Source organism: Physeter macrocephalus, chromosome 2 (genome assembly GCF_002837175.3).
Source record: "Physeter macrocephalus isolate SW-GA chromosome 2, ASM283717v5, whole genome shotgun sequence".
NCBI lineage: Eukaryota > Metazoa > Chordata > Mammalia > Artiodactyla > Physeteridae > Physeter > Physeter macrocephalus.
In genome coordinates, this window is record NC_041215.1 from 64,833,598 (window position 1) to 64,860,155 (window position 26,558).

The 26,558-nt window shown below is 37.6% G+C and overlaps 1 protein-coding gene across 16 annotated transcripts in view; it reads left to right on the forward strand.

Moving 5' to 3' along the window:
- Window positions 1-26,558, forward strand: part of PKP4 (plakophilin 4) — a 252,688-nt gene that overhangs the window by 163,635 nt on the left and 62,495 nt on the right. For 14 of the 16 annotated variants that reach the window (XM_055087993.1, XM_055087964.1, XM_055087995.1 and 11 more), the window contains 3 exons: window positions 1,963-1,997; window positions 23,403-23,534; window positions 23,645-23,835. In XM_055087993.1, the coding sequence (XP_054943968.1) occupies window positions 1,963-1,997; window positions 23,403-23,534; window positions 23,645-23,835 (358 nt within the window). The remainder of the gene's footprint in view (window positions 1-1,962; window positions 1,998-23,402; window positions 23,535-23,644; window positions 23,836-26,558) is intronic. The other 2 variants (XM_055087971.1, XM_055087979.1) reach the window with 1 other exon arrangement.

A 26,558-nucleotide genomic window follows, 5' to 3' on the forward strand; every position in this document is an offset into this window, starting at 1 on the left:
GACCAGTGTCCTGAAGTTGGTTCTCCCACCTCAGAGACAGAGCCCTGACGCCTGGCTGGAGCAGCAAGAGCCTTTAATCCACATGGCTCAGAAGAAAAGGGAGAAAAAATAGAAAGAAAGAGAGAGAGAGAGAGAAGGAAGGAAGGAAGGAAGGAAGGGAGGAAGAGGATAAAATAAAGTAGGATAAAATAAGATAAAGTTATTAAAATAAAAAATAATTATTAAGAAGAAAAATTTTTAAAAGACAAAAAGAGAAAAAGTGGAAAAAAATAATATGTCTGGCTCCCAAAGTCCACCTCCTCAATTTGGGATGATTCGTTGTCTATTTAGGTATTCCACAGATGCAGGGTACATCAAGTTGATTGTGGAGCTTTAATCCACTGCTACTGAGGCTGCTGGGAGAGATTTCCCTTTCTCTTTGTTCGCACAGCTCCTGGGGTTCAGCTTTGGATTGGGCCCCACCTCTGCGTGTAGGTCGCCTGAGGGTGTCTGCTCTTCGCTCAGACAGGACGGGGTTAAAGGTGCATCTGATTCTGGGGCTCTGGCTCACTCAGGCCGGGGGAAGGGAAGGCTACGGATGCGGGGCGAGCCCGCGGCGGCAGAGGCCGGCGTGACGTTGCACCACCCTGAGGCGCGCCGTGCGTTCTCCCAGGGAAGTTGTCCCTGGATCCCGGGACCCTGGCAGTGGTGGGCTGCACAGGCTCCTGGGAGGGGAGGTGTGGAGAGTGACCTGTGCTCGCACAGAGGTTTCTTGGTGGCGGCAGCAGCAGCCTTAGCATCTCATGCCCGTCTCTGGGGTCCGCGCTGATAGCCGCGGCTCGCGCCCATCTCTGGAGCTCCTTTAAGCGGCGCGCTTAATCCCCTCTCTTCGCGCACCAGGAAGCAAAGAGGGAGGAAAAAGCCTCTTGCCTCTTCTCGGCAGCTCCAGACTTCTCCTGGACTCCCTCCCGGCTAGCCGTGGTGCACTAGCCCCTTCAAGCTGTGTTCACGCCGCCAACCCCAGTCCTCTCCCTCTTCCGACCGAAGCCCGAGCCTCAGCTCCCAGCCCCCGCCCTCCCCGGCGGGTGAGCAGGCAAGCCTCTCGGGCTGGTGAGTGCTGGTCGGCACAGATCCTCTGCGGGAATCTCTCTGCTTTGCCCTCCGCACTCCTGTTACTGCGCTGTCCTCCGCAGCTCTGAAGCTTCCCCCTCCACCACCCACAGTCTCCGCCCGCGAAGGGGCTTCTAGTGTGTGGGAACCTTTCCTCCTTCACGGCTCCCTCCCACTGGTGCAGGTCCCGTCCCTATTCTTTTGTCTCTGTTTATTCATTTTTCTTTTGCCCTACCCAGGTACGTGGGGGAGTTTCTTGCCTTTTGGGAGGTCTGAGTTCTCCTTCCAGCGTTCAGTGGGTGTTCTGTAGGAGCTGTTTCCCGTGTAGATGTATTTCTGATGTATCTGTGGGGAGGAAGGTGATCTCCGCGTCTTACTCTTCCACCATCTTCTCTCTCCCTCTGAATGAACTTCTTAACAGCCTTTTTGGTTCTTTTTAATGTATATGTTGTACAGTATAATATATATGTTGTTTTAATTTATATGTAGTTTTCATATTAGTTATTCCACACAAAGCAGTGTAGTACTTCATATAAGGACTATGAAGGTCACAGTTAGTTGTGCTATTGTATTTGTCTTATCCAAGGAGAATCATACTTTTTATGTCATTTTGTAAGTTGTTTTACAACTTTATAAGTCGTTTTATAACTTGCCTTAATTTCCAAGAAATACAGTTTTGTCCCACATTGATGTGGAGGATTTAATACTGTCTAAAAATTAACTTAGAACAGTCATTTTAAATTTTGTTTGAGGTTTTTATACTTTTATATAATTAAATGTGAAAATTAAATGTCTATATGCAAAACAGATCCAAAGTTAAATTTTATGACAAAGGAAGTAAATGTTCCATTTTTTTTCCTTCTTTTTCTCTAGCTCAACTGAGAAGTCATTTCCTTGGAGATCAACAGGTATGAGTTTTTAATCATATAAAATATCTTCCTTTAGTTTTGCACAGACAAAGCCTGCTCTCTTACATTAGTACCTCTTTGTGAAATCAGCCAAGCAAAGCCTTTAATAGTGACAATATTGAGCTGCTTTGCTTTGAAGTAGTACTTTCTTAATATGCTTAATTTTTTAACATACTTGAATAGATTTATATATGCCAGCTGTAAAGAAGTTAAAGCATTGGGCATCAAAACATTTTTAATATCAATTCAGTATCTGAATTTTTTATCATACAATACAGGGATGCCCTCCCAAAGGTTTTTGTATAATCTGGGAAAGTTCCCTCTCAGTTATATAAGTCAAGGTCTTTCCTTTTACAGTGTTTCTCATACTCAAGAGAAGAGTTGCCTGAAATGTTCATTTTCCTTGTGTATCCATATGTAGACCACCTGATAGCTTCTAAAATAGTCTGGAAGATTCTAACATAGTCTCTTTATCTCTTCTTTTTACCCTAAATTCACCTCATATCAAGGATGAATTGCATTGAGGAGAGTGTCTGCCACTTTCACAGTTGTTTGATATCTTCATACTCAGTTTTCACTCATTAAACGCTTCCTGAGTAGCCACATCATGAGCCAAGTACTATACGTGTCGTTGGTCAGACAGTGTTGGGCTCCACACGCATATGCCCCTCACCTCCCTCACCTCTCATAATGTAAAAGACAATGCCAGCAATGTGTGAATGCTAGAATAGGCCTTGATATCTAAATACTTAGGCAGTTTTTAAACAAGGTTTCAATTGAGTAAAACTTAAATCACCGAATGCCTGGTATCTGAGTTTACCTGAACCTGCCACCAGGATTCTGATGTTATTTATAGTGGATACAAGGCAATATGCCATTTTATAAAGAACCTATTCCCAAGAAATGTAGTATTTTACTCAAACCATAGATTAGGAAGAGACATGTGAAAGGCTACTTAACAAGAAGACTTAAAAACAGCAGTTTAATACAAGGAAAGACATGGCATGAAATAATATATGGTTAACTACCAAGTAAGTGTTATGTGGAAACATTGTCATTAAATGGACAGCCCATTTTTGAGGTAGCTTTGCAGAGAGGCTGAGCCTGGAGCCTGGGGCTTGACCAGCAGCCCGGCTGTGGAGAGAGCACTGTCACTGGGCAGCAGAAGAGACGACAGAAATGTCTCGTGGGAACATTTAAAACTAGTTTGAGAGATGATAAGATGTGCAAAGGCTAGACAGCCACACTGGGCCAAATTATAGAGATCTGTAAATACCAGGGACTTTGAACTTCCTGCACGTCATGGGGAGCCACTGGAAATCATTTGAGCAAAAAGTCACCTGATTTAAACATTCCTCAGGAGAAATAGCAGTGCTATGAACTGTTAAAAAGAGAGTTGAAAAATTCAGTTTAAAGAAAAATACACAGTGCATTTGCTACTTGGCTATGGCAAACATGTACCATTTAATGTAAAATTCTCCTGTAAGTTCATGTTTAATACTGCATCATTAATTTATTCCGAAAATATTTCTTGAGAGTCTAGTTGGCTAGCACATAGTTGTCAATGTTTAAAACAAATATCCTTGCCCTCTTAAGTGTTTCAAGTCTAGTGGAGGTATATAACTCTATACACTTGAAATTGGGGGCGACGGGGGTGGATTCTGTAAAGGAAAACTACAAGTGTATACCATGTTTACCCATAGCTCTATTTTTGGACATTTGGGTTGTTTCTAACTTTTCATTGTAATAAATAACATTATGGTAAATATCCTTATGTAGAAAATTATATCTGCAACTTTGATTTACCTTAGGCTAGATTTTGTTTTTTTTTTGGAAGGCTAGATTTTTAGGAAGAAAACTATTCAAACTATATGAACATTTTTAAGGCTCTTTAAATGTATTACCAAGTTGCCTTCCTAAAAAGATTGCATTCATTCTCCCTCCCTTTAGGTATATGAGGCCAGTCCTCTCATACTCCCTCATGAGTGTCATCGTTTATATCTCTATCTACAAAATGTTTTGATATCCCGCCGTTGCCCTTTTCTCTTGGAGGGCTAATGTTTGATAGGTTGTAGCCCAAGGAGAATAGCTGTGTCAGTCAGGGCCCAACCACCCAAAGGAGTGGTCATTCCTGGAAGCTGCTGCCATGTCTAAGACAGCAGGGACAAGGGGCTGGGTGGCTTTGCCACCAAACTGGAGCAGTGGTGGGGGGTGGGACCCGGCAAGTTTTCCAGCATTAGCTGGAACCATGAAGGAGATACAGCCATGCCAGCAGTGCTGCCTGAAGTAGAGCTGGAGAAACATCCTGACTGAAGTGAGCTGGAGGGGGCAGTTGTGGATTTTTTAACTGCCAAAAGCCAGGCAGGCACGGTGTGTAATTGCATGGATTTACATATGGAGAGAATGCACTTGTGAAGACACACGATGGAGAATGAACATCTGGGCCCTTGGCATCCTTTCTCCCTCTCCTCCCCTCCAGTGCATTTACTCAGCGTCAGTCATTTGACCACCATCTTCATGATTTACTAATGCATAAAATATAGAGAGATAAATAAAATATTGTAAATAAAATATTATATATATTTCATTTAATATATAAATAATATATATTCATATATTTTTTAATATATGCCAGATAGCTCCCCAAATATTTTAGTGTTAGGGAAATACAACTGTAGTAATTCATCTGTCCTCACCACAGCGACATTCATAATTCACACCTGGTAACTATACTTCATCCCTTACTTTGGTCAGAGTATACTGCTGCCCAAACTCATATTCCAACCTGGGAGTTTTACTTACCCTTTTTCCTTTTGCAGGGAGGGGGAAGTATATTAACTTGCAAACACAACTGATATTTATTCTACTCCCTATTATTTTAATTACATTAATGTTTCTTGTGTGTTTTCTTAAATTTGCCTACTTTTCAACCATACTTAAGGTATTTAAATTGTAACCGTGGCAATAAGCTCTAATGATAAGGATAGAAAATTGAAATTTAATTGTATGAATAAAAGAGAAAAATCTGATTTGTTTCATATTCCTTTTTCTGAGCAGTTATAGATGTCCTTTAGAAGTTTGATTGTAAGTAAACGGGATGAAATGACAGTTTTGCTGCTACTTTTCCTGTAAAGTTTAACTGTTTGTTATCTTCTCTTTACCAGTTTGCATGCAGAGACACTGAATGTAATATGAAAATAATCTTGTTTTTAGAATTTGGCAGTCCCACCCAGAATGAGGTAGGGGTGGCTTAAATATAAAAAAATACTTAAAAGGTCTTTGGTCTAGTTTGTCTTTGGCTAGGTCTTGACAAAAGAAACATCTTTATTCAATTTGGTTTCCTAAATAAGAAAGAATTATTTGAAAGGATTTAGGATTGAAGGTCTGTTATTGTTCCTCATTTTTCTTTAATATTTTGAACATTTACTTGAAGACAATTTCTCTACCTTGTGTGTGTGTGTGTGTGTGTGTGTGTGTGTGTTTTATTACAAATTTGGCTTGAAAAGCTTTTCAGCCATAAGGTGAATTGTTAGCAAGGCAATAGTTTGATCACTACCTGGGAGAGATCCCTGCCTACTCAGGAGTTTTCAGCAATATTCCATTGAAATGCCAGAAATTGAGACCAACTGCTGAATTTGTTTTTAAATAGCTAACTTACTGCAGAGTCATTTTCTAAGGAAAAGCTCAAGATGCCCTAGGCAGAAAAGATTTCCATTTATGATTCAATTCAGGAGAATCAGCTTACTTATGTTTTCTGGTTGGTTGATTGGTTGGTTGGTTGATTTTTGATTTTTAACTTGTACCAAGGATCTCAGGCTGTTGCAAAGCAGAAAGCCAAGGCCTTGGACACTCAAAGAGATAACCTCCCAAAGTGTGGGGAAGAATCATCCATTCTACAAAACATTTTTATTTTCCTAGGCTGGTTGGGAAGGAATCTTAAGGAGAAGCTCCCCTGGACATAATAAAGTTGTTTTAAACATGTATGCTTTATTGTTATCTTGCCTTTCTGTTGCCGTCTCTCTTCATTATTCTGTATTTTCTAGCTTACCAGCATTACATGTCTGCTCTCTAAAAACATAAATGGACCTCCTCTTGTCTTTTATGAAGAGGAGAGTTTATTATTTTCTGTTGTGGCTTTGTTATTTCCTTAGCCTTGCATTTCTTATGACCTTGGATTTTGTGGGTGTGTTTATGTAAACTCTGCTGGAAAAGAGTGAAGAGGGAGTGTTGTTTTAGGGTTCCTGTTTCCTCTTTTGTTAGTGTGCCATTTTTCCACTATTCATGTCTTCATATCTCTTACCAATGTATTTATTTGTACAGTCTCTCACGTTCCACCAAAATTTGAGGTAACTTTTAAGAACCCATATAATAAAATAGAAAAATAAACTCCAGAATCACAGAAAATATATATTAGAATAATAGGTAAAGACCTGAAGAAAGTGAGAATGCAAATTTATGCACAAGTAATTATACTTCTTCATGATGGAAAATATTATATTATGGAGGATATCTTTTAAAGAAAAAAACTTGGACTTAACGTCTCTTTTAAGAAAAAGCACACCAATTCAGTCATAAAAATAACCAAACACCATGTGCCCTACCTACCAGAAAGAAGCTGTTGAAGCCATAAATTGAGTCCTTTTGTCAAAGCGACCATGGGTTGTTACTTAAATCCTCCAGCCACATCCTGTAAATTTGTGAATTTTGTCACAAATCACAATTTCACAGTTTTTCTGTTTCAGGGGAAAAATTACTAGAATCTAGGCAGTTGCCAGTTTTAGTACTTGTGTGTAAAATGAGGGGAGGGGAGCGGCATCAGCCTGATAATCTACCCCTCCCCTCCTCTTCCCTGCAGATTAGGACGAGGAGCGGCCTCCAGAGCTGGAGTGTGCTGTCTGTCCCCACAGTAGGAAGTTATATATATTCATAAATAGAATATTAAATTAGCAATCATGTATAAAGGACTATTATTTTACTGCAGATTTTGAATGTTACGATTTATTATAACTATAAATTGTATAAATGACAAAATTTTATTTCTGCTTCTCTTCCAAATACCAAGAGGAATATGAATTTCTGTTAATATTGGCCTTGGAGTCCCAAGTTTTTCCTCCCTTATTTTCTCAGACCTTTTTTAGTAACACAGTCATTATAGTCTTCTTACCCCAATTGCAGTGCTGTAGCTTCCTAATCACCACTTTTTCACGTTTTGTTACAAAAGTAAGGCATGCTTTTTTGTGTGTGTTTTCTTGTTTATTTGGTTGTTTATTTTGGCATGCTTCTTATTTAAAATAAATTGTCTAGAAGAATTTGGAGTAAAAGGTAAAAATTTCCTTCATTGCCACGTCTACCCATACCATGACCATTGCCCCACATACCTACACACACACACACACACACACACACACACACACAGAAAATCTGACGGGTGTGTGTGTGTGTGTGTGTGTGTGTAAATATCCACACATTTGCATTTGTTTTGTTTTGTTTTTAATACAATGAGGATATGTTATACATTGTTCTATGACTTAAGTTTTTTTTCCTTAACAACATAGTAAAACTATGCATGTGTTTTTGTGTCAATTTATAAAGATTTGCCGCCTTTTTCATGGCTATCTATTGTTTAGAAAATTTATGTAACCAGTCCCTTATTAGTGAACATTTTGTTTTTTCCAATTTTGCACTCTGACAAGCAGTGGTAAAATTTTTCACTGCACATCTGAGTGTCTCTGTTGATTACATTTTTAAGGGGAACTGCCTGGGCAAGGGTGTATACATTTTTATTTGGGCAGATAATGTCAAATTGCCCACCGAAAATGCTTAGCAGTATGTGGGGGGGAGGAGGTTTTTCCTCTACCCTCTTAGGTTAAGTAACTGGGGGCCTGTGAATTTAACTGACAGTAGACAGATTAATAATAATTTTTCAAAAACCCTAAGTATTCATATGCATATGAGAGCTCACAAAAGAAATAGCTCCCTAGGGACTTCCCTGGTAGTCCAGTGGTAAAGAATCCGCCTTCCAATGCAAGGGACACGGGTTCAATCCCTGGTCAGGGAACTAAGATCACACATGCCATGGGGCAACTAAGCCCACGTGCCGCAACTACTGAGCTCGCACACCTCAACTAGGAGCCTGCGTGCCGCAAACTACAGAGCCCACACGTTCTGGAATCCGTGCCACAACTAGAGTGAGAAAATCTTCATGCCACAACTAGAGAGAAGCCGGCGCGCAGCAATGAAGAGCCCACATGCCGCAACGAAAGATCCCATGTGTCTCAACAAAGATCAACATGCTGCAACTAAGACCCGATGCAGCCAAATAAATAAATAAATATTTTAAAATTTTTTAAATTTTAAAATTAAAAAAAAAAGTAGCTCCCTAAATGACTAGGGTTGGGGGCTTATATACCTAACTTAGGGGAGAGGAAGCAGGCAGAACAGGCTTCTATGGGAAGAACAAGTGGATTTCTAGGGGAACAAACAGGAGATAAGACAGTTTGTGATGATGTTTGTTTATGCAGGTGCAAATGGTCTCTCCGATTTTTTTTTTTTTTTCATTCCATAAAACTCCCCCAGAATGGATCCACGGCAGCCTTACTCCCAGGACTTTTCTGCTTTTAGTGAAATAAGGGAAGCTCCAAAAAGCCTTCTTTCTGCATCTGTTGAATCTCAAATATCTTTAGTTTAGAATAATCTTCATGCCAGCTCTCAGGGTCCAAATAGATCCCCACAAACATATATTCTTACCTATACCAAGTGTCATGCCTATCATGCTTCCCATGCTACCAGAGGGTAGTAACATACGAAGTGTAAATCCTCATGAGTATTTAAAATTTTAATAAGTTATTAGGCTTTTTTTAAAAATTGCTCCAAATTTCCCTGTATCATAAACTCTATCTACAGATTAAATAGTAAAATCATTTACAGAAATAATTATTAAATATTCATTAAATCAAAACATTGCATGGAGACTTCAGCATACCACTGACCATTCTATTATTTGATTCATTCTTATGGAAATTGGAGATAAGCCTGATCTTGGAATTTAATAAATTTGTCATGATACCTATCAGCTTTGGTTTCTTCTCTTTTCGTATCTGGCTCAAAATGATCAGATACATTTTTCTGTCAACAAAAATGCAACAACGACTACCAAAACAAGCAAAAAACACTATCACTATTGGAGGTGATTTGGGTACCAACACCTCACTCCAGAGGTGCCCAAACTTTGCTGCACATTAAAATCGCCTGTGGAGCTGTTAAAATATTATTCCCAGGCCTCCTGATACACAATTAAATCCAAAAGTCTGGGGCCCAAACCAGAAATCAATAGTCTTTAAAGCTCCCCAGTTGATTCCACTCTGCAGTTTGAGAACCACTGCCTTACTCATAATTAAATCAACTTAGTTACTAGTAATTAAAGAGAAGAATTAAAATTTTATCCCGCTTGTCCTATACAGATTTTATTTCAGGATCACCAAATAACCCTAGTCATTACTGGCTATCTAAAGATTTCTAAAATATGCCAAAGAATTCCTGCTGATAAATGTAGAAAGAACAATAAAATTAGAAAAATCACCAATTTGCAGCCCCTAATGAAATCACTCGTCAAGCAAAGATTGTCAGTGTATGCAAAAACCTCTATGTTCTCAATCCTAGCTGCACATTGGAAACACCTTGGGAGTTTTTAAAAATCCTGATATTCATACCACAACTTGGGCTGTTTGAATTAGGCATGGGACTGGGCATGGGACTCAGTTAACAGTAGTTTCTAAATTCTACGCCCTCTACTTCCACGCCAGGCAACCAAGTTGTGCAGTGTGCAACCAAGGTTGAGAATCCTTGCATTAGTAGAAAGGAAGATGGTGAACTTGAAAATACAAAGATCAGGCTGCCACCACTTGAACTGACTGATTAATCTGAGCAAATGTAAAAGTTATGATGTGACGTCATGTGAAGTACACAGCACTGTTCATGAAGTATTCTAACCACAAAAGTTTGACCTGAAAGCTTTTAGCTCTAAATTTCTGCTTACAAGAAAAATTGAGGTTTGAGGATGTGTAAATGCCACCGTGAGAAAGCCATCAAACAGATTTAGAATATAGCTCATCCTATGAGTTTATTGCTATGGTTCCAGCAGTGAGCCAAGAAAATGAAAATGAAGGAATGGGAAATCCTTTCTAGATCGAAAGAACTTAAGTAACGATCAAAAACGCAATCAGTGAACCTTATTTCAGCCTGACTAGTACAAGCCACTGAAGAAAGACATTTCTGAGACATCAGGAAAATTCTGAATATGAACTCATTTTACGGCATTATGGAATAATTGTAGTTTTGTGAAGTCCTTATTTTATAGAGCTACAAATGGAAATATTTAGAGTTCTGATCATCTGATATGAGAGGTCTGTTTTAAAATTCTGTAACAGAAGAAAGGAAAAAGATAAATGGATCATAAAAGTGTGGTATAATGTAATTATGAAATCTGGGGCGTTGTTAATTATACTTTTCTCTGTTTTTATATATGTTTGAAAAGTTTAATTTTAAAAAATTTAAATACAAATTGTTTAAATAAAGGGTTCAAAATAGTGGGATTTAAATCGTACATCAGAGTGATGTGTTAAAGCCAGTAAGCTGTTGCCCGTACTCTGAAGGCTGGTCCTGACGGAAATGAAACCAACTATGAGACAGTGACATGTGCTCCCCAGCCAGTGGGTGGTACTTAATTTGAGTTTCCACATAGATGGGATTTTGTTAAAATTCTTATTAAGCAAAATCACCTGTAGCGTGCTGGGCATCAGCTTAGAACTCCACATTTATCACTCAGTTTGTGCATGGGTGTTTGTGCCACCAAATAAGAATGTTAGCATTTAGCTTTAGCCAACATGTATCTTTATGTTCCTGAGCCAGTTATTCATGACGTATGAACACATCCCCCAGAAGCTTAAATATTGTTAGTACTTCATGTAAAAATCAAATATCCAGCTTTAGCTTTAACATTTTATGTTTAATTCAAACATGTCAAATAAATATTTAAATTTTCTCATGCTTTTAGTGATATGTGAAGAAATAATCTATTAACTAGCTAAAATAAAATAGAAATTGTAAAGTCCGAAATCTCCTGTTTTTCCATTACCATCTCCTCAGCACAGAGCCCCACTTCCTTAGCTTACAGTTGTTACTTTGGGAAACATTAAAAAGGCTACCATCTATAACTCCACATTTCATTTTTATGCCAAAGTTAGCCTACATTTAGCTTTATCTTGATAATCTTTACCAAAATAGATAATCCAGTAGAAAAGTACAGAAAAACCTGGTTTCACAAGACCCATTCATTTATTTTAATGGTGAATATGATGGAATTTTTTAGAGAAGGTTTATTTTGGTGGTTTCTTTTTTTAACAGAAGAAATGTATCTCCCACTATCAAATATTTTCATTTATATATTTGGTAACATCTTTTCCCCAAAAGGAACAAAATTTGTCTTTGGAAAAATATTTGACTGGTTTTTGAGCACTTATTTTCCATAGACTACACTTTTTACATCACAACAAGTCCCTTATTCTTTGTTCAGCTTTACTTGTTAGGAAGTGAGAGCCCTCTGGCCTTTTATGAACACCACCTGTTAAACTCGGACACTTTACAGATGTGATCCATTTCTTTTCATCTTTATATTTCTAAACTTCTTGTTTTTATAGTTTTCCTTTTATAGGTATAATAGAGTATGAATTTTTTATGGTAGGTTTAATAACTGTATTTTAATTAGTACCCAGACTAAAAATACTTAATAAACACTCATCTTAATATGACTACTTGTGGAAATTCCTATTTTTTCCCCTAAAACTTAGTTTTAATCATTTTGAATCCCTGAAGAGAATTCAGGAGTGTTTTTGAACAGGAGAGCTCTCTGGTGGCATACAAACCTAAAATATTTTTCAGATTTGTCATTGTAGAAATCAAATAAAGTACTTTATACCAGTTTATACAGATACGAAGTTTGTTTAAACTGTGAGATTCAATTCGGGTAGATGAGCTTCTACAGTGGATTTTAAGGCAGACTAGTTGATGTTTAGAGCAAGGTTTAAAGTGAACTAGAAGGTACTTCATTAATAATGGTTTCTATTTTCCAAGGCTTTTCACACAGTGTTTTCTGTATGAGTAAAAATTTTAGGGCCATTGTCTTATTAATATTTAAGAGATAGTATAAGCATGCATAAGACCCAAAAATCTAGATATATCAAGAGAACCAGACTAGAAATAGCTTCAGGAAACATGGTCTTCTGCTCGTTCTTCTAAGTCTTTACTTCCATTAAAACCCAACTTTGAAAGAATATCATATGTATGTAGTAGTTTGTAGCTGGGTCAACAAACTCCAAGTATCTGTAGTATTCTTAAGATATCAGTCAATATCCATTTCTATCTTATGTGGATTAAAGAATGTTCTTATGCTTCATGCTTCCATCACCCTATTTACATTTTCACTCTGAAGCAGGATTTCCCAATGTTCTCATTGCCTCCAATAATAAGGTTACCTGCTGTAGAAATGAGTCTTGTACATCAGAGAAGCTGCTGAAGAGGACAAGTCTTGGGGACCATTTTCCAGGTCCCCTTCCAGAATTTGGCTGAGAGCTTTACTTCTTAGCCATTGAAGGCACTGGAATATTTCTGCAGCAGCTCTGTGGAAAGTAGACTCCCTCCTGAGCCTACGGTGCTATGGGAAGTGAGAGTCCCAGGGCCAAACAGGAAGTTGAACCCCCATAAGCCTAAATTCTCTACTCATATTTTTCACAGTGTTGCACCTGAGTGTGATAGCCTGACCTCAACTCATAGACCAGAGTTGGAAGAAATGTGACATACCCAATTCCCTTAACTGTCAAAGAAAGTATCATCTGCCTTAACATTGTGTGCTATTACCATCCCAAGATCCCTGCCAAAACCCACACTACACTACCTTTTAAGTAAGGGCAAACCCCTAAACGCTATAGCAACTCAGGACAAGGAGAATCTAGCATAAGGTTGCAGCCTGCTGGTTTGTGAAAGACTAGTTACAGGGTTATACATACTTAAAAATCTCCTAACTGATCCCTAGGTTCCTGTTTCAGTGGTGATTTTACACACAGTTTAAACCTTTGTCATTTCATATAACATAAACAGACACATAGATTAACTAAGCAGAGGCATTTTAAGAATTTCAAGTTCTTTAAAGAAGCCTTAGACCCTTTCACTGAGCATATTTTTATGCGTACTTGGTATGTATTTGGGAGGTACATCACAGAAAAGATAAAATAATTCACTTTGTATTTCATATTTTACTGTGAGCTTAATGGGATGGGTAATATAACAGATTTTCATAGCTCTACAACATTATTGTCCCTTACGCACTAATACTTTTCTTAGCTGCAGCCTTCTACTTTTTCTAATTAATTGCCCTTTTTTGGGTAATATTCAGACACTCAGATGAAATGTAGCAGGCAAGAGGACCATGCTTCCACAAATCTCCCAGTCTTAATCACAGATGGAGATTATTTCATTCCACCTTGAAACTTATTCAAGTTCTATATTTGTAGACATTCATTTTCTTGGAAGATGCTAATTTGATGTTGAGATGAAACAACATGAGATGAAAATCTCCCATAGTATATTTCTGGCGTCCCAGAAAACATGTTTGTGATTTTTTCAAAAAGGTAACACATGTTCTTCAGTACACAGATTAAAGAAGTAGCATTCATATTCTGTTTGCCATTTTTACTCATAAAAATCTCTCAATTTCATGTTCTGATTGTGCTAAACAGCATGCCAACTGTTTAATTGTAGTTTACAGCATTGATCATGAAATGATGAACCCCATCCTGTAAGTCTCTGTGGGTTTCTCTGGTAAATTTGACTCGTATCTGCTTCCATTCCACAAAGCAGACATTTTTAACAGACATTTATTTGTAAGATTGCATAAATAATGCATAATTAGTAATTGTGACGCACCATACTACAATAAGGTGTACTTTATTCAGTAATTAGGAATGACCTGTTTGTATATCTGAGGTATATAGTAACTGTATGTACATACATTTATGTGGGTGTATACGATTTGTGAATTACAAGTTTTCAAAGAAACCGTAAATAATAGCAAAAACTATCTTGAAAACAATATAATTTCCTTTTAGTGATTCAGAAGAGATTTCAGTATTTTTGTCTTTGCAGGTATACATTATCATTGGACTCTACTATAGAAGTAGAAAAATGACTGAAGACCTTATTCACAGTATAGAATTTGGTTGTTTTACAGTTCATATTAAATAAACCTCTTTAGCCAACTTTGTAAAACTGTAACTTTTATATTTACTGAAATATAAAGCACAAAATAGGTACCCTGTACTCTAAACCCAGTTATTTAGATCTTCAAATTAGATTTTGGGTACATGGGGATTTAATATTTTAGTGTTCTAGTTAACATCTCTGTGTCCTTTTCTATATTCTGTTTTCTGAGGCATTGCATTTAAAACTATAAGAAATATAGGCTTCCCTGATGGTCCAGTGGTTAAGACTCTGCGCTTCCACTGCAGGGGCATGGGTTTAGGGAACTGAGATCCTGCATGCCACATGGCGCAGCCAAAAAGTAAATAAATAAAAATATAAGAAACAGGGCTTCCCTGGTGGCGCAGTGGTTGAGAGTCCGCCTGCCGATGCAGGGAACAAGGGTTCGTGCCCCGGTCCGGGAGGATCCCACATGCCGCCGAAAGGCTGGGCCCGTGAGCCATGGCCGCTGAGCCTGCGCGTCCGGAGCCTGTGCTCCGCAACGGGAGAGGCCACAACAGTGAGAGGCCCGCGTACCGCAAAATAAATAAATAAATAAATTTTAAAATATATGTAAGAAACAGATACTAACGTTTAGAGGGCAGATGAACATATTACTTGGGGGTAATTTTGTTGATTTTGTTTGTGTTTGCATTTTTTGAGATTCTAATTCTGTTAAGTTTTACTGTTAGGGTGACCAGTATGGAATAATGTATCTTGCAATTGATCTGTGTAAGATTATTTATTTATTTATCTTTATTAAAGCATAGTTGATATACAATATTATATTAGTTTTGGGTGTACGACGTTGTGATTTGACATTTATATACATTACAAATTGATCATAGTAAGTCTAGTAACCATCTGTCACTGTACAGAGTTATTGGGATATTGTTGATTATATTCTCTTTTTTCTTTTTAATACATCTTTATTGGAGTATAATTGCTTCACAATACTGTGTTAGTTTCTGTTGTACAACAAAGTGAATCAGCCATATGCATACATATATCCCCATATCCCCTCCCTCTTGAGCCTCCCTCCCAGCCTCCCTTCCAGGTCCTCGCAAAGCACCAAGCTGATCTAGTGTACGTATGTCAGTGCCACTCTCTCACTTCGTCCCAGCTTACCCTTCCCCCACCCCGTGTCCTCAAGGCATCCTCTACATCTGCGTCTTTATTCCTGCCCTGCCCCTAGGTTCATCTGTGCTGTACATTATGTTCCCATGACTTATTTATTTTATAACTGGAAGTCTGGACCTCTTAAGCCCCTTCACCAGTTTTGCCAACCATCCCCCCACACCCATCCCTCGACAGCTAATTTCTTTCCCTGTGTCTATGAGTCTGTTACTGTTTTGGTTTTTAACTTCCATATAAATGAAATCATATGGTATTTGTCATTGTCTGACTTACTTCACTTAGCACGATACCCTCTAGGTCTGTCCATGTTGTGGCAAATGGCAAAATTTCATTCTTTTTTATGGCTGAGTAATATTCACACAAGGGAATACCACATCTTTAGCCATTCATCCATTGATGGACACTTGGGCTGCTTCCGTATTTGGCTATTGTAAGTGATGGTGCAGTGAACATATGAGTGCATATATCTTCTCAAATCAGTGCTTTTATTTTCTTCAGATAAATATCCAGAAGTGAAATTGCTGGATCATATGGTAGTTCTATTTTTAATATTTTGAGGAGCCTCCATACTCTTTTCCATCATGGCTGCACCAATTTACAATCCCACTAACAGTACCCAAGGGTTTTCTTTTCTCCACGTCACCACCAACACTTGATTTTTGTCTTTTTGATAATAACCATTCTGACAGGTGTGAGGTGATATCACATTGTGGTTTTGATTTATATTTCCATATGATTAGTGATGTTGAGCATCTTTTCATGTGTCTGTTGATCATCTGTATGTCTTCCTTATAAAAATGTCTATTCAAGTGGGAGGGAGGGAGACGCAAGAGGGAAGAGATATGGGGACATATGTATATGTATAACTGATTCACTTTGTTATAAAGCAGAAACTAACACACCATTGTAAAGCAATTATACTCCAATAAAGATGTCAAAAAAAAAAGTCTATTCAAGTCCTCTGCCCATTTTTTAATTGAATTATTTCTTGTTTTTTGTTTTTTTATGTTAATTTGTATGAGTTCTTTACGTATTTTGAATATTAATCCCTTAACATATATATCATTTGCAAATATCTTCTCCCAGTCAGTGGGGTGCCTTTTCATTTTGTTGGCGTACGAAAGCTGTTTAGTTTGAGGTAGTCTCTTTTGTTTATTTTTGCTTTTGTTGTCCTTGACTGGGGAGACAGATCCAAAAAAATATTGCTAAGACTGGTGTCAAAGAGTGTACTGCCCATGTCTTGTTCTAGGGTTTTATGGTTTCAGATCTTACATTTGAGTCTTTAATCCATTTTGATTTTATTTTTGTATGTGTTGTAAAAAAAAAAAAAAAAAATGTGACCCAGTTTCATTCTTTTGCATGTTTTCCTAACACCAGTTTTCCTAACACCATTTATTGAAGTGACTGCCTTTCCCCATTGCATATTTTTGGCTTCTTTGTAGTAAATTAATTGACCATATAAGCATGGGGTGTTTTGGATTTGTTTGAGAAGGATAGGTCTTAACTTTTCTTTTTTTTGTTTGTTTGGTAGAATTCACCTGTGAAGCCATTCTGGGCCTGGGCTTTTGTCTGTTGGGAGTTTTATTATTACTGATTTAATTTCATTACTAGCAATGAGTCTGCTCAGATTTTCTGTTTCTTCCTGATTCAGTCTTGAAAGATTTTGTGTTTCTAGGAATTTATCCATTTCTTCTAGGTTGTCTGATTTGTTGGCATATAATTGTTTGAAGTAATCTCTTAAAATCCTCTGTGGTGTCAGTTGTAACTTCTCCTGCTTCATTTCTGATTTTATTTATTTGAGTCCCCTCTCTGTTTTTCTTGATGAGTGTAGCCAAAGGTTTGTCAATTTTGTTTATCTCTTCAGAGAACCAGCTTTTAGTTTCATTGATCTTTTCTATTGTTTTTTTAGTCTCTATTTTAGTTATTTCTGCTCCAATCTTTATTAGTTCCTTCTTTCTGCTCACTGTGGGCTGTGTTCTTTTTCCAGTTCCTTTAGGTGTAAGGTTAGATTATTTATTTCAGAATTTTCTTGTTTCCTAAGGTAGTCCTGTATCACTATAAACTTCTCTCTTAAAACTGATTTTGCCTACTCCCATAGATTTTGAAATATTGTGTTTCCACTTTGTTTGTCTCAGAGTATTTTTTTATTTCTTCTTTGATTCCTTCATTGACCCATTGGTTGTTTAGTTGCATGTTGTTTAGCCTTCAGGTGTTTGTGGTTTTGCCAGTTTTCTTCTCATTATTGATTTCTAGTTTCATACTATTATGGTCAGAGAACATGCTTGATACAATTTCAGTCTTCATAAGTTTATCGAGACTTGTTTTGTGGCCTAACATGTGATCCATCCTGGAGAATGTTCCATGTGCCTTAGAAAAGAATGTGTATTTTGCTATTTTCAGGTGGTGGAATTTTCTGTGTGTGTGTGTGTATATATATATATATATACACACACACACACATTAAGTCTGTTTGGTCTAATGTGTTGTTTAAAGTCAATGTTCCCTTATTGACTGTCTGGTTGATCTGTCCATTGATGTAAGTGGGGTGTTAAAGTCTCCTATTATCGTACTGCTGTCAGTATTTCCCTTTATGTTTTTAGGTGCTCCTGTGTTGGGTGCATAGCTGTTTACAAGTTATGTCCTTTTGTTGGATTGATCCTATTATCATTATGTAATGCCCTTTTTTGTCTCTTGTTACAGTCTGTATTTTAAATTTTATTTTGCCTGATAGAAGTATTGCTACCCCAGCTTTCTTTTCATTTCTGTTTGCATGGAACATCTTTTTCCATCTCTTCATTTGTGTGTTTGGATCTGAAGTGAGTCTCTTGCAGGCAGCATATATATGGGTCTTGTTTTTTAATCCATTCTGCCACCCTATGTCTTTTGATTGGAGCATGTTGTCTATTTCCATTAAAAGTAATTATTGATAGGTACATACTTACGGCCATTTTGTTAATTGTTTTCTCGCTGTTTTTACAGTTCTTCTCTGTTCCTTCCTTCTTTTGTTCTCTTCCCTTGTGATTTGATGGCTTTCTTTAGTGTAATGTTTATATTTCTTTCTCTTTATTTTTTGTGTATCTGTTACAGGTTTTTGGTTTGTGGTTCCCATGAGTTTTAAATATAACAGCCTATGAATATAGCAGTCTTATTTTAAGTTGATGGTCACTTAAGTTTGTGCACTTTCTAAAAGCACTACTTTTTTTTCTCCCCTCCCTGAATATTTTATGTTTTTGAGGTCATATTTTATTTTTCTTTTGTGTATCACTTAACTCATTATTTTAGATATAGATGATTTTACTACTTTTGTCCTTTAACCTTCATACTGACTTTTTAGGTGGTTGATCCACTACTTTTACTATATGTTTCCCTTTACCAGTGCTATTTTTTCCTTTCATCATTTTGTTCATTTGTTTGTTTGTTTCTAGTTATAGCCTTTTCTTTTCCATTTAAAAAAGTCCTTTTAACATTTTTTAAGACCAGTTTAATGATGATGAACTTCTTTAGCTTTTACTTGTTTGGAAAACTCTTTATCTCTCAATTCTGAATGATAATCTTGCCGGGTAGGGTATTCTTGGTTGTAAGTTTTTCCTTTCATTACTTTGACTATATCATGCCATTCCATTATGGCCTGTAAAGTTTCTGCTGAAAAATCAGCCAATTGCCTTATGGCATATTAACCCTTGTATGTGACTTTTTGTTTTTCTCTCTTTATCTTTAATTATTGCCATTTAATTATGTCTTGGTGTGGATCTCTTTGAGTTCATCTTATTTGGGACTTTGTGCTTCCTACGCCTGGATATCTGTTTTCTTCCCCAGGTTAGGGAAGTTTCAGCCATTATTTCTTCAGATGGATTTTCTGTCCTTTTCTCTCTCTCTTCTCCTTCTACAGACCCTGTAATGTGAATGTTAGATAGTTGATGTTGTTGCAGTAGTCCCTTAAACTATCCTCATTTTTTAAATTCTTTTTCCTTTTTGCTCTTCTTATTCAGTGATTTTCACCATCCAATCTTCCATATCATTGATACATTATTCTGCATCCTCTAATCTGCTGTTGATTTCCTCTAGTGTGTTTTTTACTTCAATTATTTTATTCTTCAGTTCTGATTCGTTCTTTTTTATATTTTTTCTTTTTTTTGAAGTTCTCCCTGAGTTCATCCATTATTCATCCTAGTTTGGTGAGCATCTTTATGACCATTATTTTGAACTCTACCTGGTAAATTGTTTATCTCCATTTTGTTTTGTTCTTTTTCTGAGTTTTTGTCTTGTTTTTTTCATTTGGAAGCTATTCCTTTGTCTCCTCATTTGTCTAACTCTCTTTGTTTGTTTCTATGCATTAGGTATATCATCTATTTTTCCTGGTCCTGAAAAGGTGGTCTTATATAGAAAGTCCCCTGTGAGGTCCAGTATCACAATTCCTCCTGGTCACAAGAGCCCGGATATCCAGGGCTACCCCTGTGTGTGCCCTCTTGTTGTGGTTAGACCACTATTGCTACAGGCACTGTGGTAGACTGGGCTCACCCCTTGGTCAAGCCAGCTGATAGGTTTTTCCTCAACTGCTGCAGGCACACTGATGTGTGGGGCTGGTCCCCAGCTCAACTGGCTGCAAGGCCAGCCGGAACCGTTGCAGACATGCTGATATGCTGAGCTAGCTCCCTGGAGTGGGAGCCACTTTGGAGGAGTGCCAGTGCTGGCTGAGGCTACCCACTGGCTGGGGCAGAGTGAGAACCACTTTAAAGGGGCCTGCTGGGGCAGGTGGTTTGGGCAGGGCTGGTCCTCAGGAACACCTGGGGAAGGTGCACAGTGTTAGTTAAGTTGAAAGAGAAACAGAAATGGCGGCTGCCAGCAACAGGTCATCCAGGGGGAAGGAAAGTGAAGAGAAAAAAAAATAGCATCTGACCGTGTTTCCATTCCCAGACAAAGTTCCACCAGATACCTGCCATCTGGCACATACCCCCAAATTAGTCAGTGAATCTCCTTCTCATATGACCTCGATGCTTTTCAAGCTGTTGCTTCTGCCCTGGTACCTGGAACAGGTGGGTTTGTGTGTGAGCTCTTTATGGGCAGAGTCTTGGTTTCCCATAGCCCTCTGGCTCTTCCAGACCTAAGCCTTGCTGGTTTTCAAAGCCAGACGTTATGGGGGCTTGTCTTCCTTGTGCAGGTCCCCTGGTCTGGGGAGCGTGACGTGGGACTTTGGTCCCTCGCTTCTCAGGGGTCCTCCACGGTTGTAATATCTCTCCCGTTTGTGGGTTGCTGCACTAAGTGTGTGCGTTCTGACTAGACCGTGTATCTTCCCCTCCTACCCATCTCAATGTGGACTTTTCTTTATATCCTCAGTTGTAGAAAATCTGTTCTGCTAGTCTTCAGGTCATTCTCAGACATGGTTGTTCTATCCGTAGTTGCAGTTTTGTGTATCCGTAGGAGGAAGTGAGCTCAGGATCCTCCTACTCTGCCATCTTGATCCCATCAAGATTATTTTAAATAGCTTCTCTTAGAAAAGAGTGTAAATGAGCACAATTGCTTGTCACCTGGTTTGTGAGAAAATCTTCCATTGGATAAAGAGACAAAATTGCTGAAGTACAGATTTTTAGCGTGTCTCTTTTGCTTTTCTTATTTAAATAATATCTCCTAATGGTTAAAAAGAGAGAGACATACACAGAACTCTAATGGTTTTGGTTTCCATGGTGATAATTTTTCAGATTCTGACACTGCATGCCACCTAGTGTTTCCAAGCCAAGAGCTTTGATGTAATGGTATCCCAGGTTTTATCTTGTACTAAAGCTGAAGCTAGGAACTATCTAAACATCTTTTTCTTTTTAAAAGTGGCACATTTTTCCATTATGCCAATTCTTGAAACTGCCAGATTGGTACTTCCATGTCTATAGTTTGTTGCCATTTCCTATGTGATTTTCCAGTGTTCCATTCCTGGATGAAATAAAGGTGGATTACTACCTAGCTCTGATTTCAGGTCCTCTCTTGTTTAGCTTCTCTGAGGCATTCCATTCCCTGTAAAACTCTTATAACCTAGCAAACTATGTATTTTACTTAGTCCCTAATAAAACTCCTTCAAGAATTGCTGTGTAAGAATGTTTAGAACTGTGGAAAGACAGAAGACTTACAAATGAAGCAGATTACTCTCCAGTATTATCAGCCTGATAGAGACTTAGATCATGTTTCAGTGTGTACCAGGGAATCCACATACAATCTGAAATCTGTATTGAAATTCCAAACTTAAGAATTCAGAACTGTCACAGAGCTCTGCTACCTAGAAGTGTAATGTCAAATGATAAACCTAGAGACAGGTTCTTCAAAAACCTATATTAAGAATGTCAGCAAGTCTTTCTGGAGGCTAGGAAACAAAACCTTGGATTGATTCTGACATCAAGTTAAAGGTTTAGAATGTGGCATCCCAGTTCTCCTATAAACCCTATATTCCCTTTCCAAACTAGGTTAATCAGCAATGCCTAAAAGTTTACTTTGCTTTTCATAGACAAACCTTATTGAACACAATAAAGTAAAGCCCACAGCACAATGCCAGGCATGAATCAGTGCTCAATAAAGAGAAGCTGCTATTCTTACTGGGAATTTGTTTGTTCAATAAATATTTACTGAGCACCTACTGAGTGCTATGCACCTATCCTAGGCACTGAGGATACAACAGTAAACAAAGCAGACAAAAGTCCCTGCCTGCTTTGAGCTTATAGTCTAGTGGAGAGAGATGGTGCTAAGTGCTATAAAGAAAGGGCAAACTGGCCTCCTGTGGTAAGTGGATACTGCTTAGATATTACTTCCTTTAGGAAATTTTTCCTAAGCTCCTTTCCCCCCGAACAGTAACACAAACATCTGCATGCACGCGACACACAAACACTGTATCTTTTCTCACCTGCATTCTTAGAGCCTGGCATATAGTAGGGCCTTATAAATAGTTAAAGAAAGAAAGTCAGAAAGGAAAGACTAATTTCAATCCTTAGGATTGTGTGTTAAACTCAGAGTGTGATAGTGATTCAATTTAAATCTGTAAAGTGAGAGTGAAGTGGCATTCCTGAAAAAAAATGTTAGTAACATGAGGGTTAAACTTGAGGAAAGAAAGACTTGTCATGAAGATAATCAGAATATGGGCAAATATATTTTGAAGAACCTAGAGGAAAGAGAACATATTTGATTAGAATTGGGAAAAAGCAGTATAAGCTACACCACCTAAATTTACAGCGTAAAAAAAGAGGTTGGAATCGGGAAGAAGATAAATTGTTTTGTTTTTTAAGTTCAAGATGGCAAAATGATACAGTTGAAAATAAAACAAGATAATGGGCGAGACAGATTTGAGTAAAGAAACAATAATGAGGTTAGATTTGTCTATATTCATTTGGTAAAGACTAAAAGAATAAAATAAGCAAATGGATAAGAAATTTAAATTTCCATTGTTGGAAATTCTGAAAACTCTGCACAGAGTTCCTTTGATTTTAGATGATATGAAATATGACATAAAAAGCTAGCCCTACCTTCAGAGGTTTCATCACCAAGCTCAATAATGTGAACATCATGCAAGTTTTCATTTCAATAGTTTGAGATATGGAGGATCTTTTTTTACATAGTCACCCTTCTCACTCCATCTGTTAATCCTCTTGGAGGAACTCACTCTGAGAGGTGAGTTTTCCAAGGGGTAACAAGGTCAGTTTTCAGATTTTAATTTAATGTAGTATGTACGTTAATTTGTGGCTGGTAATCAGGATGAAAAACATTCATGAAATTTAGCAAAATATATTAATAAACTGAGTATATGGAACACTTTCATATAGAAAAGAGTCAAAATGACTGTGCAATTTAAGGGGAAAATAGTCTTGTATTAACTTGTATGAAGTCTTGAGTTAATAGTCTTGTATTAAGATTATAAGACATTACTGACAAATATCTGAACGCTTTTTATAGCAAGTTTTTATGTATTATTTTCATTGAGTTTAGCTGATTAAACTTATCTTCTTCCAGATGTGCCAAATACTGGTGTAAACAAACCTAGAGCTTCTGACGCTGTCCATCCCAATAACTATCTCATCAGGACAGAGCCAGAACAAGGAACCCTCTACTCACCAGAACAGACGTCTCTCCATGAAAGTGAGGGTCTGTTGTATTATCTTTTAAGTATTAGATTTGCTTTTAATATTTCCATTTTGAAAATGAGCATCAGAAGTGTAAAATGAAGATATATTCTGCTGGTTTCATTCCTTCAGGATCATTGGGTAACTCAAGAAGTTCAACACAAATGAATTCTTATTCCGACAGTGGATACCAGGAAGCAGGGAGTTTCCACAACAGCCAGAACTTGAGTAAGGCAGATAATAGGCCACAACATTCATTTATAGGATCAACTAATAACCACCTGGTGAGGAATTCAAGAGCTGAAGGACAAACACTGGTCCAGGTAAGCCAAATACATCTCGATCCTTTTTTTAAAAATGGACTCATTTTACATTATGAGTCCATGATGTTAATGAAATTTTAGGCTTGAAATCTAAAAATGCATTAGTTCCTATTAATGAATTCTGATAAATTCTAGACATTGGAGAGTAATTTTTCTGTAAGCAGCAAGTTTGGCATGAAGGGAATAGTCCACGGAGAGTGTGAGAGGATTGGGTGGAATGTTCTAGTCCCTGAGGGGTTATGAGTTCCTAAAAATACTAGAGCTAAAATATGCTGTAAAGAGTTCTAGAGGGCAAAGCACTATTCCCACACCTGCACAAAATGGGACTGGCCCATTCTAACCAAAGTTTTTGCCTTCATCATTGGAATTGTTCTCTGAAAACGTATTTTTTTGCTTTGCTAGAATATAGATATTCCTGCCTATAGAGAGCTACTGTATAGAAGCATAACTATTCTGTTAAGGTTTTCTTACTTGATAGTCAAAAATAATAATGCATATGTATTTATAAAAACTCCTTAACTCCTCACTCACTGCCACTTTATTCACCTCAGTCCACCAGCATATGCCAGAATTAATAAAAGTAATAGGAGTCCCGAGTGGCAATAACTAGTGAGGATCTCTCTGTCCAAGTACCCCTGTGATTTCTCTGGAGCTGAAAAATGGCAAGATGATCAAAGAAGTCAGGCGAACCCTAAGCTTCTCTTAATGCAATACAGGAAGCCCTGAAGGTACACACAGCAGTGGGCCAACCTTAGCAGTGCCAAAGGAGAAACACAAAACGACTTTGACTCAACAATTTAAGGGAAACTTTTAAGTATTAAGAAACATTTCTGTATTAAAACAAACACAAATATGGTGCATGAATTTTTAAGGTAAGACAGGAAATCTTGTGCCCATAGCAAACTACTTCCAGCTGCAGACCCCTCTCCCCCAGCTCCATTCCTCAGATATTACATTTACTCCTCTGCTGTTAGGGATGCTCTGATGAAACACTCTGGGAAACTTTGGACTAAAGGCTTACAGGAGTTCATCTGCTTAGGTGAATTTCTATGTTGGCAGGTCTAAAGTCACATGAATAATAATTAATTACACAGATTGTCTGTTTTGCCCCTAAGAGTAGCCATGATACCTTTTTAATTAATTTTTTTTTTTAACTTACAGTAAGTTAATTTTGTTCCTGGAGATTGCAAGACAGTCTTTAAAACTGAACTTGCATGTATTCTGGGGAACACAATTTCTAGCTATCTGGGCCAAGTGTCATCCCATTTTGATAGTAAACAGCTTATACGTGGGATTTTTTAAATTATCTTTAGCACTATTATATTAGTAAACCCCAAGTACAGATTTTAATTTTCCAACTGCCTACTAATTTTTTTGTTTTGTTTTGTTTTGTTTTTTCTTTCTTAACATCTTTTTTGGAGCATAATTGCTTCACAATGTTGTGTTAGTTTCTGCTGTATAACAAAATGAATCAGCTATATGTGTATACATATCCCCATATCCCCTCCCTCTTATGTCTCCCTCCCACCCTCCCTATCCCACCCCTCTAGGTGGTCACAAAGCACCGAGTTGATCTCCCTGTGCTATGTGGCTGCTTCCTATTAGCTATCTATTTTAAATTTGATAGTGTATATATGTCAATGATACTCTCTCACTTCATCCCAGCTTACCCTTCCCAAATAACACAATTTCCTTTCTTTATATGGCTGAGTAATATTCCCTTGTATATATGTGCCACATCTTCTTTATCTATTCATCTGTCGATGGACACAGTCCTGCCCCTAGGTTCATTGGAACCTTTTTTTTTTTTTTTTTTTTTTTTTTTTTAGATTCCATGTATATGTGTTAATGGTTTTCTCAGGGTCCATGCCCAGTACTGGGATTGCTGGTATATGGTATGGTATGGTAGATCTATTTTTAGTTTTTTAAGGAACCTCCATACTGTTCTCCATAGTGGCTGTATCAATTTACATTCCCACCAACGGTGCAGGAGGGTTCAGTTTACTCCACACCCTCTCTGGCATTTATTGCTTGTAGATTTTTTGATCATGGCCATTCTGACCGATGTGAGGTGATACTTCATTGTAGTTTTGATTTGCATTTCTCTAATGATTAGTGATGTTGAGCATACTTTCATGTGTTTGTTGGCAGTCTGCATATCTTCTTTGGAGAAATGTCTATTTAGGTCTTCTGCCCGTTTTGGGATTGGGTTGTTTGTTTTTTTGATATTGAGCTGCATGAGCTGCTTGTATATTTTGGTGATTAATCCTTTGTCAGTTGCTTCATTTGCAAATATATTCTACCATTCTGAGGGATGTCTTTTTGTCTTGTTTACAGTTTCCTTTGCTGTGCAAAAGCTGTGAAGTTTCACTAGGTCCCATTTGTTTATTTTTGTTTTTATTTCCATTTCTCTAGGAAGTGGGTCAAAAAGGATCTTGTTGTGATTTATGTCAAAGAGTCTGCTGCTTATGTTTTCCTCTAAGAGTTTTATAATGTCTGGCCTTACATTTAGGTCTTTAATCCATTTTGAGTTTATTTTTGTATACAGTGTTAGGGAGGGTGCTAATTTCATTCTTTTACATGTAGCTGTCCAGTTTTCCCAGCACCACTTATTGAAGAGGCTTTCTTTTCTCCATTTTATATTCTTGCCTCCTTTATCAAAGATAAGGTGACCATATGTGCATGGGTTTATCTCTGGGCTTTCTATCCTGTTCCATTGATCT